Source organism: Rutilus rutilus (genome assembly GCF_951802725.1).
Source record: "Rutilus rutilus genome assembly, chromosome: 9".
Lineage (NCBI taxonomy): Eukaryota > Metazoa > Chordata > Actinopteri > Cypriniformes > Leuciscidae > Rutilus > Rutilus rutilus.
The window spans coordinates 35,824,916-35,840,294 of record NC_140223.1 but is presented as its reverse complement, the minus strand read 5'-3'; the positions used below and the strand labels follow the sequence as shown (position 1 = coordinate 35,840,294).

The window sequence follows — 15,379 nt, the reverse complement described above, 5'->3', positions numbered from 1 at the left end:
AAACAAACTATAGTACTTAGGATTCATGACGTTATGTTCACAGTCGTAGGCACCAGTTACCCACCCTTATGTCCTCCTAAAAGACTTTTTGTTCATCTTTGAAACACAAATGAATATATTAAAGTCATGAAATCAAAATTGACCCTATTTACTTTGTTAGCGCACATATTAGTCTTGTGGTGAACAATTAATCCATGTAACTTAATACACAGGAAAAAAAAAAGGTTTGTCTTTAATCAAAATCAGAAAATTAGCTTCAGCTCTGGATTGGCGTTCCTTCTCTGATGTCAGTTTGATGGCTTGGGTTGAATATCCTTAAAGGGTTAACATTTTCAGTTTTGGGTGACTTGGATTAATCCACTTGATTCATATGGAGAAACAGAGTAAATGATGGTACAATGGTTGCCAGTGTCGTCTTTTGTTCATTGATTTATTGTATGTGAATGTGTTTCAGGACATTGTAAGGATAGTATATGTGGACGATGACACGCAGTACCTCAAAGCTGAGGCTGAGAAAGCTGAGGGAGGAGGCCAGGATGGTAAATCTGGGATCAGGGTGATGGAAATCAGCCCAGATGGACAGCATTTGGCTGCTGGAGACCGCAGTGGGAACCTGAGGTGAGAGGAATGAGGGGTCTGTGCAGAGAACTAAATCCTAAATGTGTATATATATGCTGAATCAACGGTCTCTTCTTCAGGATCTTCGGCTTGCAGTTTATGGACGAACTGCTGAAAATCGAGGCTCATGATTCAGAGGTCTTGTGTCTAGCCTTCTCGCCTAATGAGACCGGTAAGTGAGCCTTTGTTTCAAATACATATTTTGTAATGCACAAGGGATAATTCACCATTGGCAAAATGAGCTTTCAATAAAGCTACTATGCAGTAGAAAAGCGATTTATTTTTAATTTTGGTGCTTCCTTACCAGAGAGAACTGAGAAAAAAGGCTCTTTTGCCAAAGAGGTAGGGGAACACCCATAATGCACTGGACATGCTGCTGTCCAAGGCCACTCCCATCAGTCTGCTATGGATACGCTTGACCAGAGTCAAATACTGCCTTGCTTTAGTAGGAAATGCCTCTTGGCTTTCAGTCATAACTTTCAGTCATAATGGTGTCGACTTGTATTGTTCCAAGGTGCAAGAATTCAAAGAGTAAATGTTTAGTGGGAGCGAGTCACTTCCGGTTTCCAGTGAAGGATCCAACGTGTTGTGGCCAGTGGCTAAAAGCTGAAAAGAATACGGAGAGAACGCCGTGACGGAAAATGTGAAAAACCTCTGTGTTTGTAGTCAACGTTTTATGCCAAAAGGAGAGGAAAAACTGAAAGAAACTGCCGTTCTGTCAGTTTGGCCCGAAGCAACAGTCGCATTCAGATAAGAAATCTGTTGTCATTGTGTTGCTTTTTTACCATAATTCTGTTTAAAGCTACACTGTGTGATATTTTCCCCCATCTAGCGGTGAAATTGTATATGACTACCCAGTGAATATTAGTTTCTGTTCCTTTCAATTCCGAGGGCGTTTTAACTCCTACGGTGGCCGTATTATTCCAAGATTAACATGGCTTCCAAAATAGCTTAAAAAATTGCGTCTTTAAAACTATTCATCACCTGTGATCCGTCGCAGCACATACTTTTTCACCATTGACGCGAGGAAAAGTAACGCAAGTTATACTAGAGGTCGTTCTGGCGTTATGCACAACCATGCTATGGTTAGACAAGCAACTATAAAACTTCGAATTTACACAAATAGGCTGGATTACCTGTCGAGAAGAAAGCAGGCAACTTCGGCGTCCATTTTAAAATCTTTCCATCTGGTCTTGCTGATTTGCCTGTCACGTTGACGTTTTAATTCTCTCTTTCGCTTACTTGGCGACTCTGCTACATGTCCCCGAGAATAGGCGTGATCCTCCATCAGCAATCTTTCAAATCTGCCGGCAGTCGCGAGTAATCTCCCCCTCGCATTCGTCACGGTGTCACTGAGTGTAAAGCGCGAAAGGCGAAGCTGGAATTTCCCTCTTTGGCGAATGTATTTTCAAGATGGAGGCGCAACATGGCTGCCGCCATTCGAGCGACTCGCTCGTATGTATTATAAATGGCAGATTTTTACGCTTACGAGAATACTTTATTAGTTGGTGGAAGTAATTACACATGAATGAGCACATATACTTTTGATAGAACAAAGTGTTTTTTGCTAAGAATCAACTTAAAAAGTTACACAGTGTAGCTTTAAAGAGTTGACAGTACGTTTCCATTTTCAGAGATAATAACCCTACCCTTCCAATAACTGTTCTGTTAATAACCCTCTGTCGATCTGACGGTCTGTGGGCGGGGATACAACATGCGGAAATATAATCTGTAGTTTTCACGAAAGCCCTGGAGCTTTCAAAAGTCTCAACACATCCCAACACAGAGAACGAGTAAACATTGTTCCTTTTATATAAACCGCCCACATTGTCATCACAATGCAAAGCAAGTTGAAAATCAGTGAAGAAGAGAAATGTATACTAGTTTTAGACATGCCGAGTCGTGATCGGCTCGTTGTATAGAACACTACAAATGGTCATTATCTACAGTGCAGAAGAGTGTTTTTCCTGTCAGGTTTGCATCTGTTGGCTTCTGCAAGTCGTGATCGGCTCATTCACATCTTTGACATGGAGAAGAAATGCAACCTAGTGCAGACGGTTTACGATCATTCGGCCTCCATCACTGCCATCAAGTTCACAGGTCAGTTCACAGTCGATAAACACTCAGTGTTCATGATAAGAGATTTCCTGCTGTTTTCCACCAAATCTTTCAGCTATTCGGACATTTCAAGCACATTTCGTGTTTTTGTAGGTCTGAGTTCAGAGTTGTGTATGGTCAGCTGTGGCGCTGACAAGAGCATCTATTTTCGATCTGCTGAGAAGGTGAGGATGAAGTGGTTACCGTTCAGATTTGTGCTACTGTTATAATGTTATAGAGGTATCTGGTTATATCCACTGCATAGAGGTTTCACTCGGATAGATAAGCATCCCTGGAGCAGATCGTTCATGATATCATCATGCTTTTGGAGATATTTAACAACAATTATGCAGGCTAAATATGCCCTGGACTCCACATTCTAGTCTTTTATTTACTTATTTTATATTATCAATTTAGTACCCTCTAATACATCAGTTGTTAAATCAAGAAGGGAAATAAAAAAATGCTTAATGATTTAAATAAATTAATATGGTACTCTATATTAGATAAAAAAAAAATAAAAAAAAAATTATTTATTTGCTAGGATAAAATAAATAAATGGTTAAATTACAAAAAATACTGAATTTGAGGAAAAATACATCATAGGGCCATAATTTTATTTTTGCTAATATTTTAATAAATGTATGTAAAATTGTGTAAGTTCTGTGATTTAAATTAGTTAGACATGCTTTTTTTACCTATTGAAATTTAATTAAATCATTACAATGGAATTTTAAATGGAGGGGAAAAAAAACGAAATGGTTAAAAAAAGGCTTTAAAAGACCTGTCCGCTGTACTGCCCTACAAAGGCAAAAGACCTGAAGTCGCTAGAGTGTGGAACTGAGAAAAATGACTTTAAAGATTTTTAGTTGTCCTGTCAAATTAATTATAGGTAGGACACTGGAAATCTGGCAAATAGATGGTTTAGTAATGGAAATTATACACATAAATCTTGAGCTCAAACTTGACTTTTGACCACTATTTTAAAGTTACTGTACTCTGCCTTTGTATTGTCAGCAAAAAGTGAGAAATTATGCCAAGGCAAAAGGCAGTAACTTCCACGTTATCAATATTTGGTTGCTGATCACCATTAACAAAATCATTATAGTAACACCTGTATAAAATCTAGTGATCGTGGCATTTATTTTGTATGATTTACAATTATTTATAGCCATCTACTTATTGCTATCCTGTGCTTTGGTTGCATTCTGATGGCATTATTAATACATTTGACATGACAAAATACCTCCATATATTAGTCCAGCGTTGGTTCGACCGAAGTTTAGGGCGGGGCTGAAGGCGCCGGCGAAGTTTTGGCACTCTGCCAGCTAGATGCATGAGTGTTTCAACCAGGTCCCTTTAATTCTTGGTTGCATTCATCTGATACGGCAATGTGTAACGTTTTTCTGTCAACTCTGCATAATCCTTCGCGATCGATATCGCACGTTTGTCGATGGAGCTGACCATACTAAATGTTCTGACCGCAGGACAAAGCTCTGAGGACATCAGAACGGCAGCTGTACAAAGTACACAGGCTACACCGTAATTTTAATTTTAATGGACATTAAAACAAAGGCAGATAACCGTACAATCTGGTCATTATTTGATAGAACACCGGCACAGTAATTTCATATTGACGCGCGGCTAAACAAAGGCAGAGCACCGTAACTCAATTTCAAGCGTTCCAAAACAAAGCCAAAGAGCGGTAACTGGTGTTACGGTGTTCTGCCTTTGTTTCTCATGGGCTTTTGGAAGTTACTGTTAAGACAACTCATTATTTTCTCGAAAAAACAACGGAATTGATTCAAGATACTCATCCACATGATAAAGGAGGTCTTGAATGTGCCAAAAATATAAATAACTCATTTTCGACCAAAAACGAAGTTACGGTCTTTTGCCTTTGCCTGGCAGTGTAGTGGACATCATGGGTCAAAGGGTTAATCTGAAAAATGAACATGCGAATAGATTTCTTGGCTTTGCTTTTGATTAATCTGGCTTTAATGTCACTTTTTTTTAATGTACTTTCTAACTATTGTTTTGTGTCTCTTCTCAAAGACCTCGGAGGGCTTGAACTTCTCACGATCACATCACATAGTGGAGAAGACCACACTGTATGACATGGACCTGGACGCCACGCGCACACACACGGCCATTGCGTGCCAGGACCGCAACATTAGGTAGGGCTTCGTGTGAGGTGTTACTACCGTCTATACTGTAAACTTCTGATTGAAAGGGTCAGTTCATATGTTTGTTTGTTTTATGCTCAGTACAATAATAATTTGTCTGCTTTTAAGCATAACAATGACATTATCAAATCTTCAAGGAGTTATATGCATGAATATACGTTCTTTTGCTGTTTCAGAGTGTACGATGTGAGGAGTGGCAAGATGAAGAAGTGTTTCAAGGGCTCCCTGAATGATGATGGGACACTGCTCAAGGTGTGTGTGTTTGTGTATGTAATGCTGTTTATTGTGTAACTGACTACCAGAGTAAATTAGTAAATTATGTTTGCTGTCAAAATCCTTTGCACTTTTGGCAATAAGATTGTTTTTCTGCTCTCAGGTCCAGTTGGATCCCTCTGGGATGTTTCTGGCCACCAGTTGTTCAGACAAAAATATCTGTATCTTTGACTATGAGTCAGGCGAATGTGTGGCCACCTTATTTGGACATTCGGGTACGTTTATCTTTCTTAATCAATGATTTCATTCTGACTCTTCAGAAATATGTATGTATAAAAAAATAAAATAAAAAAAGTGTGTGAGTGTGAGAGATATAATTGTATTTTTTGTTTGGGGTCGTCTCATTGTTGACCAAACTTTTATTCTCCCTCAGAAATTGTTACAGGAATGAAGTTCAGCCAGGACTGCCGGCATCTGATCACCGTATCTGGTGACAGGTAAATCTTTTAAATGTTATTTTTTACTTTATTTTATTACAGATTTTTCAAGAAACTGTTTCATACAGTATTAAAGAAAAGGCGTATACATTCACCATTAAATATTTTAACATTTTAAATCAATATCAAACAACATACAGATGTGGATTGAAGGATTCCTGTGGATCCTTAAAAAGCCTTGAATATCCTAAATGTTATAACAAAAGTCTTAATTATCATTTTAAGAGGTCTTAAATTTGGGCATGGATAAACAGGAATCATCACACAGTTAATGTGATTTATTAAACTTCAATTGGCGATTTAATTGATCATTGAACGTTCAAAGTCAAAATGTGGTGTGTGTTCAGAGCCGTTTGCAGTCAATAAATACCATGTTTTTGTATTAAGCAATTGCTTATGATCTTCTTTTGTTGACTCATGGCAATGTTTACTTTGTTTTTATATTTGTATGTTTTTGATTGTTTGAAAGTGTATTTTATCTTATCTTTTGGACTGAGCAGCTGAGAGTAGTAAAGCATAGAGATTACAAGTACATTTTGAGCCACATATGCTGAAAGACACAAGCTTTGTTAGATGGATGAAGTAAATTAGATCGACTAATACAAATGCTTTTGACATTTTGATATTCTATACTCTCACATTAGGAGCAACCCTAATTCTCTGCTCAGCCTTACTTCAGTGCGTGTTAAAAACACACTCACTGATTCAGATCCCAGTCTAATGTGTGTTTGTGTGCCCAGCTGTGTGTTTGTGTGGCGGCTGGACTCTCAGATGACCAACTCCATGAGGAAGAGGTTGGCGGAGAGAAAGCAGAAAGCAGGCCTGAGGGTTCAACGGCCCCCCAGCAAACAAGAAGCCATCAGGTAGAGTCATTTAGCCCCATGAAATCTGTGAATCTGATCTCTTCCTATATCACTCACCCTAGAGGTGTTTGTGTAGACCCAGGTTGAGTTGATGTGTGTGTGATTTGTGTATAGCAAAGTCTTTTGCAAACGTACCACTAGGGGTGGGCATTGTATGAAAAAAAACCCTACGCTGAGGTTAAGGTGCTGTCACATTTACCTTTGTTTGAATTTCATGGGCACAAAATCCAGTCAATTCAATAGGAATATATACAGTCGATTTAAAAAGCATGGTTTGACTGTGAGCTGTGCTTCATACATGGCTAACTACACAGATGATGATAGATTGCTGACCTTTTTGACCACTGTATTTTAGCTGTGAAATGTCTTGAAGTCCCCCTGTAGTCAATTTTATCCCTTATAACTCATCTTTGATCACCAAAATAACACATTGAAACTTTTTTTTCTTCCTGTGACTTAAAAAAAATGAATCATGCCTTGAAATAGCTTGAGTGTAACTCTACATCCTTCATTTAGTATACGCAGACCCATCATATAGTTCATCATAACATCGTTATATACATCATACACCCGTTATATTGCTAAATGTACCCGATTTTTCATATCAACAAAAACATGTACCGGGATAACCTGGCTTCTCTCGAGACTCCCCTGCTAGTTCGCTGGTAATGACATGCTAAAGCCCTCCTGATTGGTGTTTGCTTGACCTGATTGGTGTTTCTGACGTCACAAACTACCTTGTGACCAGCGATTTCAAACCGTGTTTGGGGTTTTTGTTTTATTTTTATGTTTTTTTTTTTTTTTTTTAGCACAGTTTTAAGGAGAATATATATGGAGATAATGGTGTTGATTTATGAATTTGCACGTTTTGTCTTAAAGCATATTAAAAACACCACCTACACATAAACATTTAAAAACTGGATTTTCACCACAGGGGGACTTTAAATGTTATAATGAAATCTTAATTATTTTAAGCAGTCTTAAATCTGGGCACAGAAAATCACAATACATCTTAATAAATTGCTGCAATTATGACTTTTTGTTTATTTTCATCATGATGATCTTCACAAATGTCAAGATTCATCAGGCTCAAGTTGTGAAAGAATGGTAATGGAATTTGTTTTTGATATTTCCGTCAAGAGGTGCATCAACTTTCGATCAAGATCTTGTATTGTCAATGCAAGAGTCCAGCACTCTGTAAAGTCTCCTCCAGAACATCCCAAAGACTTTCAGTGAATTAAAACTCAGAGGTGCCAATTCATGTGTGAAAGTGATTCTTCATGCTCCCTCACAACCATTCTTTCACAATCTGAGCCTGATGAATCTCGGCATCGTCATCCATGTTGTCTTCCTACATGGCTGTTTAAGAAATGAAAAGCTACACACTCCATCAATTCAGAGTTAGAAGAACTGTTGCCAATCATATAACATGCTAGAAACAATAATCACTGTGATAATAATGATCCAATCATAGACTCTTAAACATTTGCCTATTTAAATCTAAATGTTTTTTTTGGCCGGGCAGTGTATAATAAGACTAAATACAATCGGCAGAAGTAAAGCTTCCAACACTTCTTTCAGTCCTTATTTAAAAAGCATTTTCCATAAAACTGAGTTAAAATAGTTTGCAAGAGAGTGATCATAACTCAATGAGGCTGTGAAAGCAACTCGTGAGTTTGAGTTTACCTGTTTGGCGTGAAGACATTTAATGACACATTTAGACACTTGTTAGAAACCGCCTTTAAGACAAGAAAAAAAAAAATCACAAGCGTGTATTACTGATGTATTTTATGTCATAGAATAAAACGTGAAAATATCTTGAGCTTGTGTTCACCTCAGACCTTATTTCAGGCATTTAACCAAAAACCCATTGACTTCAGGACGATGGAAGTGCTAAAATTCTCGTTTGTGTTTTGACCTACAAAAATATATCATCCCTGCAGCTCTCTGATTTATTCATCTTCAAAAGGCCAGGATTTTTTTAAATTAATGTGAAAGACAATTTGTACTGTATGTTTACAAGAATTGGACATGCGTTTTAAAAACTGATATCTTGTCAAAAATGGGAATGACCATCTGATTTCATTATTTTCCTGTTGTTCAGGAGAGAGACCTACATTGCTGGGCCCTGTACTGCACTGCCTCACATGGAGGAAGAGGAGGAGGAGGAGGGCTTGATGCCGGAGGAGTGTCCAGAAGACGGTGTGGACGACTGCCGGACTCCAGACAGACTCGACTCCACGGATGGTGCGTTGATGGTTCTCTTCTCTGGTGTTATTGGGCCTCTCGATCACATCAAGTTAGGGCCCAATGAAATCCCTTTTATTTTTCCCAAATTCTTTTTTATCTTAATTATTGAATTAAAATTTTTGTAAAAAACAAAAAACGTCTAATTAAACATCAACATCTACAGCTTAACAATTTATTAAGCTTCAGAAAAATGTAATTTTCAGGCTCTATGAAATCTGTTTAACTTGTTTTCTGTTTTAATTTTTCTGGATTCTGTTTTAATGGTTTTAGTTTTATAATCAAAAAGCATTTCTCATAAATGTAATTCAACAATTTAATAAAGTATACATTTTTTTATTTATTTTTTTATAATAATAGGCCATTCAGAAATTCTGTGGTGTTTGGATTTTTCTAGATTTATGATTTAATAGAAATGTTCAAAAACAGTGGTAATCAGATGAAGGCATTAAAGCATTGACAATTTATATTTTAAAATGTAATCAAATGAAAACGTAACAACACTAAAATAACACTCTTTTCTAATAGCTGTCTTTTTGCATGTTAATATTCACAGACACATTATAGTCCACATTGTGATTTGATTAATTATACAGCCCTACTTTTGATTTATTTGTCCAAAAATTGTGCATTAGACCAAAAAATTACAGGAATTTACAGTGTGTTTTACATATGGTGGGAATTAGGGCTGCACGATATTGGAAAAAAAATTACATTGCGATATTTTTCCCCCAACGATATATATCGCGATATTGCGAGCCATCAATCCAGGCTAAAGTCAATAATTACCATTCCATGTTATTAATAATTTCACTAATAAGCAAGCTTCATTACAAGTAACAAAAAGGCCACTTAATATTTTATTCCAGAAACATATTTCTCTCAGAATTCGGTGAACGTTCTACACAGGACCTAACGTTCTTCGGGTTCTAGGACCTGAAAAATTATGTTTTCTGTGCTGATTCAGTGACGCGTTCATGTAAACGCCACCTAGACCCATCAAAAGTAATGATTCATAATATGTAAAATATTACAATGAGACATTTTAATTGTTTATTAATAAACAAGTGTTTTCTGTAAAGCTGAAGTTGACAATATACTGACTCGCGATCTTCGCAGCAGTGATCGGGAGAAATGCACTTTTCATACAGATTAAATATAGCTATATATTTTTTTTTTAATGGTTCTGTTTAAAAGTAGAGATTTCTGTAGATAATAGATATATTTCTTTTTTTTTTAGGTGTGTGAGGCGAGTAGGCTACCTTTTACGCTGAGTTTCGGTTCATGGATGATAGCTTAATCTCCGGTTAAGGCGCTGGCTGCTATTTTCAATTATTATTAATCATTATTAAATCCAGGAAATTGGATAATGAAATACTGATTAAAATTAAGATACAATTAATACAAAACGAAATTCGTTTTAAAGAAAGGCTTTGTGCTTTCAATTTGAGGTTTCTGTGAAAGTTTTAAAGCAGTCTTTTAGTGGCGCTTTCATAACGGTCGCGTCCGTATTGTCACGTAACATTGTTTTTTTCCTCATAAATGCGAACACGAAAAATAAACGAATGTTTAAAAAAGACAACCATCCACAACTTTATAACACTCCAGCAAAGTCGCCTACCTCTTTTTGGTCAACATCCTCCTTTTTGTAGACGAAATAGGCTAGTCCCAAATAGCTGATTTTGACTTTTTTTGCGGCAGATCCTCTTCGTCGCGCATTATTGAATGTTGGCTGTGAGCGCGGTGAGCTGCGGCACAGCGAACCAATCACTGTGCAGGCACGCAGAACGCGTATGTCACCCCAGCAAAAAGCCATACAACAAACTCGTGTTTACTGTGTGCTACCGTTCTCTTATGGGTAGCCTACTACTAACGTTACCCTTCACATCGCATGTTCCGGCGATGTGACTATCGCTCATTCGCACATCGCGATGTCGATGTTAAAACAGAATATCGTTCAGCCCTAGTGGGAATCATTGGGCCCTACATCAAGTGCACAAGCAAAGTGTATAGAATTGTTTTAAAATTGGATTTAATGGCCTTGACTGTCACACTTTAGCATCTCTGGATTCTGTGGTGCTCCAAACCAATGGCAAAATGCCCATGTGGGTGCGCAGACTGGTATGCATGTTCCTGTTCTCATGAAATATGTTATTGCATATTGAATTCTGTCATGACTAATGGATCTGCTCTAATCGCAGGGCGGAGGAGGTGAGAATGATGGCAGTGGCGTAGATAATCGAGCTCAGTACCAGCCTCAGGGACGCTGGGCAGTGCAGTCAGATCCACTAGCCATCCGCACAGTACTGGAGATGAAGAGCATGCAGCTTCCCCTGTCACACACTCCCAGCAGAGCCGTGGGAGAGGAGGAGTTCGAGGAAGACTCTCGCTTCCACCCTCAGAGTTTGGATAGTCTGTTGGATGAAGGCGTCGAAGACGATGATCTGGAGGAAGAGGAAAAAATTTGCAGTGTAAGTTTTGTTAATTTTGCATGAACGGTGTCAGTGCTAAACTGCCCGTTGCATCATCATGAACTTACAATGTGTGAATCAAACTCCTTAAGACTGCTGACAGTTTGTCTTTTTCAATGCGTCATTTTATTATATAAACGTTTGTTTACCGACAAGTCATTTAGAACAGTGAAATCTGTCCTGTCTTGCCTGCTCTCGAGGCGGGTGATTCAAGTTGTTTCAAACCTGTATAATTGTCTTTCCTCTGAACACAAAGGAAGATATTTTGAAGAATGTTGGTAACCAGACAGTTGATGGACCCCATTGACTTACACAGTTGGAAAACAAATACTATGGAAGTCAATGGGGTCCATCAACTGTCTGGTTACCAACATTCTTCAAAATATCTTCCTTTGTGTTCAACAGAAGAAAGAAACTCATACAGGTTTGGAACAACTTGAGGGAGAGTAAATGATGACCATTTTCATTTCAAGTGAACTTAAAAAAAGAAAAAAAAAAGAAAAAAAAGGACATTTATTGGTGAAAATTTGTCTGAACCCTGTTTGTTAGTTTGGTACTCTTGGTCTTTTATCTCTGGCGTCACGTGACCAGATATTGGAGAATAATCATTTCAAACCATCTAGTGGGACAAACAACCTAAAATCTATTACTCAAAGAATGAGCCAATATTAGTAGTGATGCTTGTCTTGACAAGAGTAACTTCACTAACAGTTGTAACCACATAATTGTCTGCTGCCATAACTGAAACATGAGTGTTTGTTTATTTGTTGTAGGTTTCCAGAGATGGATTTAGCTCTTCTCTCCAAGGGCCAGATTTTCTGCAGTTGCCACATGGAGAGGAGAACTTCAATCCCAAGCACAGCTCACCAGAGAAGACTGGATACATTTTGTACCCTGCCAACAGCACTGCTCTCTCCACTGGAGAAGGGTAAACCACTTATAACAACATCTGGCTTTGGTTCATTTTCCATTTTGGGAATAGGTTTATTTGCATTTATTCGTTTAGCAGATGCTTATCCAGCAACATGAGAATTGCTGCGATGCAATTTGTTTTGTTTTAATATTGGAAAATGCCTGGATGAGTTAGTGACATTGTGGTGAATACTGAAAAGGAAGCGGTCCAAGTATCAAGCCCTGAGGTATTCCAATGTTTGCTTGATGTCCCCGTCCCCCACATTGAGTGACATTTGAGTTAGTTTAATTTGAGGTACTTTTAAGTCATCTGAAGTAGTTTTGGTTCCTTGCCACTGTCGCCTTTTGGCTTTTGGCTTGCTTAGTTGGGGAACCTTAATAGTCAACAATAATACATATACATATACATATGTATATTTATACATATACGTATACATGTGCGTACACATATGGGTATACATATATGTATATGTGCATATATATGTATATGTGTGGGTGTGAACTAAATTAATAACCTTTTTTTACAACAAAAATAAACCCTCACTGAACTTAAGCTGGACTGTGACGCTAAACAAACCTTGTTGCATTATTTCCCTGTTATCACTGAAAAGCTGCTTTGAAACAATCTGTATTGTAAACAGCACTATATAAATAAAGGTGACTTTTACTTTTTGGAGTATACCATTTAGAGCTGGATTCAAGCTCTAAATGGGACCAAGCTACTGAACCAAGTGTGACAGTGTCTTACAGCCCTGTTTCTGCCATTTACATGCTGTGAAACGGGATTTTTTTTTTTTTTACCCATAGTAAACTAGACATTGCTATATGAAAGTCCCTGGTAGTCAGCATTTTTAACGTATTATCAATAATCAATCTTTTGTTGTTGTTTTGTTTCTTCCCTTTAGAGAGTTCGATGTTAAAGCTCTGTGTGAGGGGTCAGGTGACCCTGAGGACGAGGAGCTCAGCCCAGATAGCGCTTGCTCTGCTGAGAGTCCAGCCTCCCACAGTGACCAGCCCCATGACCGTACGTTACATTACACACTGTGTGCTGGAGAGCATGACATGCCCTAACACACTAGTTGTGGCCTTGAAGAGTTGAAGATCCTCCTGTTGATTTGACTTTATCTGTTGTGCTGGGTTTTTTTAGAGGACACAGACTCCCTCAGTCAGGTGAGCTCCACGGGAAGCTCAGGAGTGGAAGAGGAAGAGGATGAAGAAGAATCTGGAACTCTGCTTCGCCAACATTTCGACACACTGGGTGTGGCTGCTAATGGTACAACTTCAGCTCTTGTGCTGGTCTGAAATGCCCTACTGTGTTAAAGCAACTGTTCAAAACTGGCTTCACAAATGTCATGTTTGCTAGGCATGATTCTTATCTTTTCACAATAAGCATATCTCAGAGGGCTTCATTAGTTTTCCACTAAAGGCTGGAATACACTCCTACACAAATTGTAAGATTTTTTTTTTGCTAATTTACAGTCAACGCTAGTTTCCAAATATCAGAGCCAGCGTGCAGATATTAGGCAGTCAGAGTTGAGTTGCGTAGTGTATGATGGGTACATGTTTAGTGTGTTGGCCAATTCACACTGTACCAAAATATGGCAACAGACACTTCAGGTTTTGTTGGCTCAGTTTACCCCACATGTTGAATCTGTGTTTGTCGTTTGTGACGTACTGTGATCCGGTGACTGTCTGCGTTGGTTGGCGTCTGACGGTGCAGTGGGAACTGTGTGATGCTTTAGTCATGCAGTGTATTCCAGTCTTAAGATGATGTTGAAATCATCATTGCTGATCTAATCTGCTGTGGAAACTGTCTTGTAGAAAAGTTCAACACGGACCTGAGCTGTCTGCAGCCCAGCGGCACAGAGAGTAACTTCCTCAATCCTCGTCTCAGTATCTCCACACGCTTCCTCTCCCGCTTTCAGAGCCGCTTCCGGTGAGTCCACATCAGCGTCTGTTCCACAGCATGCTATCAAGCTGTGTAATGGGGAAACATGAGTTTGCACTTCATTATCCCTTCCCTTTTTAGATCTTAATGAAATGAGGGAAGTAGCGGTGTGTATTGTAGTGGCGAGTCATAGTTTAAATGACATTATAGTGTAATTTGTGTCTGGTGTTTCAGCACTGTAGGGTCCAGTAGCAGTGCTGTTTGTCGGCTCGCAGCCTGTCTGCCCAGTATACCTGACGAGTCCAGTGATGGCTGTCAAACCCTCGACGCAACAATGGTATGATACTTACTCTCATGAATAATGTTATGTACTCTTGAGTCTGAATGGTGTGTGTGTGTATACATTATGAGCCCGCTGGTTCTTCATACCGGTCTAGACTCAGACTGAACACTAATATGCCGCGTCATTGTGACATTTCTTCAGCTTTAGTTTTTAAAGCCAGAAGAATGAAATGGCGCAAGCAATCCTAAATTTAACCACTTCTTCTTTATTGTTAAAAATAATGTGTGATGCCATTATTTTTCCATGTGTAACTTCTATGTATATTAGCATCTCAGAAATGTGATTTTAGGATTTCATAACTCTTTAAAGGGATAGTTCACCCAAAAATGTCTTTCAAACCCATAAGACTTGCATTCATCTTTGCAACGCAAGTGAAGATATCTGTGTTTAAAAGTTTTTATTTGGTATTTCAGCAGAAGATCATTTGTAACTACACTTTTTTTGCAAACAAATAAAACTGACAACTTGACAAAAATGCATAAAAAATTAAATAAAAACACACACACCTCTAACCCCACCCAAAAGTGCTATCCAGTGGTAAAGGCAGGTAATGAAGGCATAGTAAAAATTAATCACTAGCTTGCAGAAAAGAAATAAAAGGGGACCACATTTTTTTCAAATAACAAAATCTTGTTTTTTAGAGCATACCTAATTCTTTCTAAATGTAGTGTACCAGTCAACTCTGTCAGCCATAGTTTAAGCGTTGGGACAAAAGAATAATACGTTTTTTAGCAGAAATTAAACCATACGAAACAAAATGATGTTGTACCAGTGTAAGTCTCAAAAACTCTTCAGAAACTCCAAGTATAATTAAAATAGGATTTGGTTCAAAAGGTATGTCCAATGTATCTGAAAAAAACTGGAAAATCTTATTCCAGAAACTTTGTCATTTTGGACACATGACATAGCAATGAGAGAGGCTGGCATCTAAAATTTGACATTTGTCACATAAAGGAGACACTTCTGGAAAAATGTTGTTCAGTTTACACTTAGAATAATGAAGTCTATGAAGCACTTTAAACTGAATAAGACACTGTCTTGCAT

At 38.2% G+C, this 15,379-nt stretch overlaps 1 protein-coding gene across 2 annotated transcripts in view; it reads left to right on the top strand.

Moving 5' to 3' along the window:
• The window catches only part of wdr62 (WD repeat domain 62), a 36,685-nt gene that overhangs the window by 13,906 nt on the left and 7,400 nt on the right, over nucleotides 1–15,379 (top strand). For both annotated transcript variants that reach the window (XM_084420015.1, XM_084420014.1), the window contains exons 11-27: nucleotides 455–618; nucleotides 699–790; nucleotides 2,593–2,718; nucleotides 2,830–2,900; nucleotides 4,771–4,892; nucleotides 5,078–5,153; nucleotides 5,278–5,389; nucleotides 5,548–5,611; nucleotides 6,352–6,474; nucleotides 8,579–8,721; nucleotides 10,781–10,842; nucleotides 10,923–11,192; nucleotides 11,966–12,120; nucleotides 13,010–13,128; nucleotides 13,252–13,377; nucleotides 13,926–14,040; nucleotides 14,227–14,329. In XM_084420015.1, the coding sequence (XP_084276141.1) occupies nucleotides 455–618; nucleotides 699–790; nucleotides 2,593–2,718; nucleotides 2,830–2,900; nucleotides 4,771–4,892; nucleotides 5,078–5,153; nucleotides 5,278–5,389; nucleotides 5,548–5,611; nucleotides 6,352–6,474; nucleotides 8,579–8,721; nucleotides 10,781–10,842; nucleotides 10,923–11,192; nucleotides 11,966–12,120; nucleotides 13,010–13,128; nucleotides 13,252–13,377; nucleotides 13,926–14,040; nucleotides 14,227–14,329 (2,043 nt within the window). The remainder of the gene's footprint in view (nucleotides 1–454; nucleotides 619–698; nucleotides 791–2,592; nucleotides 2,719–2,829; nucleotides 2,901–4,770; nucleotides 4,893–5,077; nucleotides 5,154–5,277; nucleotides 5,390–5,547; nucleotides 5,612–6,351; nucleotides 6,475–8,578; nucleotides 8,722–10,780; nucleotides 10,843–10,922; nucleotides 11,193–11,965; nucleotides 12,121–13,009; nucleotides 13,129–13,251; nucleotides 13,378–13,925; nucleotides 14,041–14,226; nucleotides 14,330–15,379) is intronic.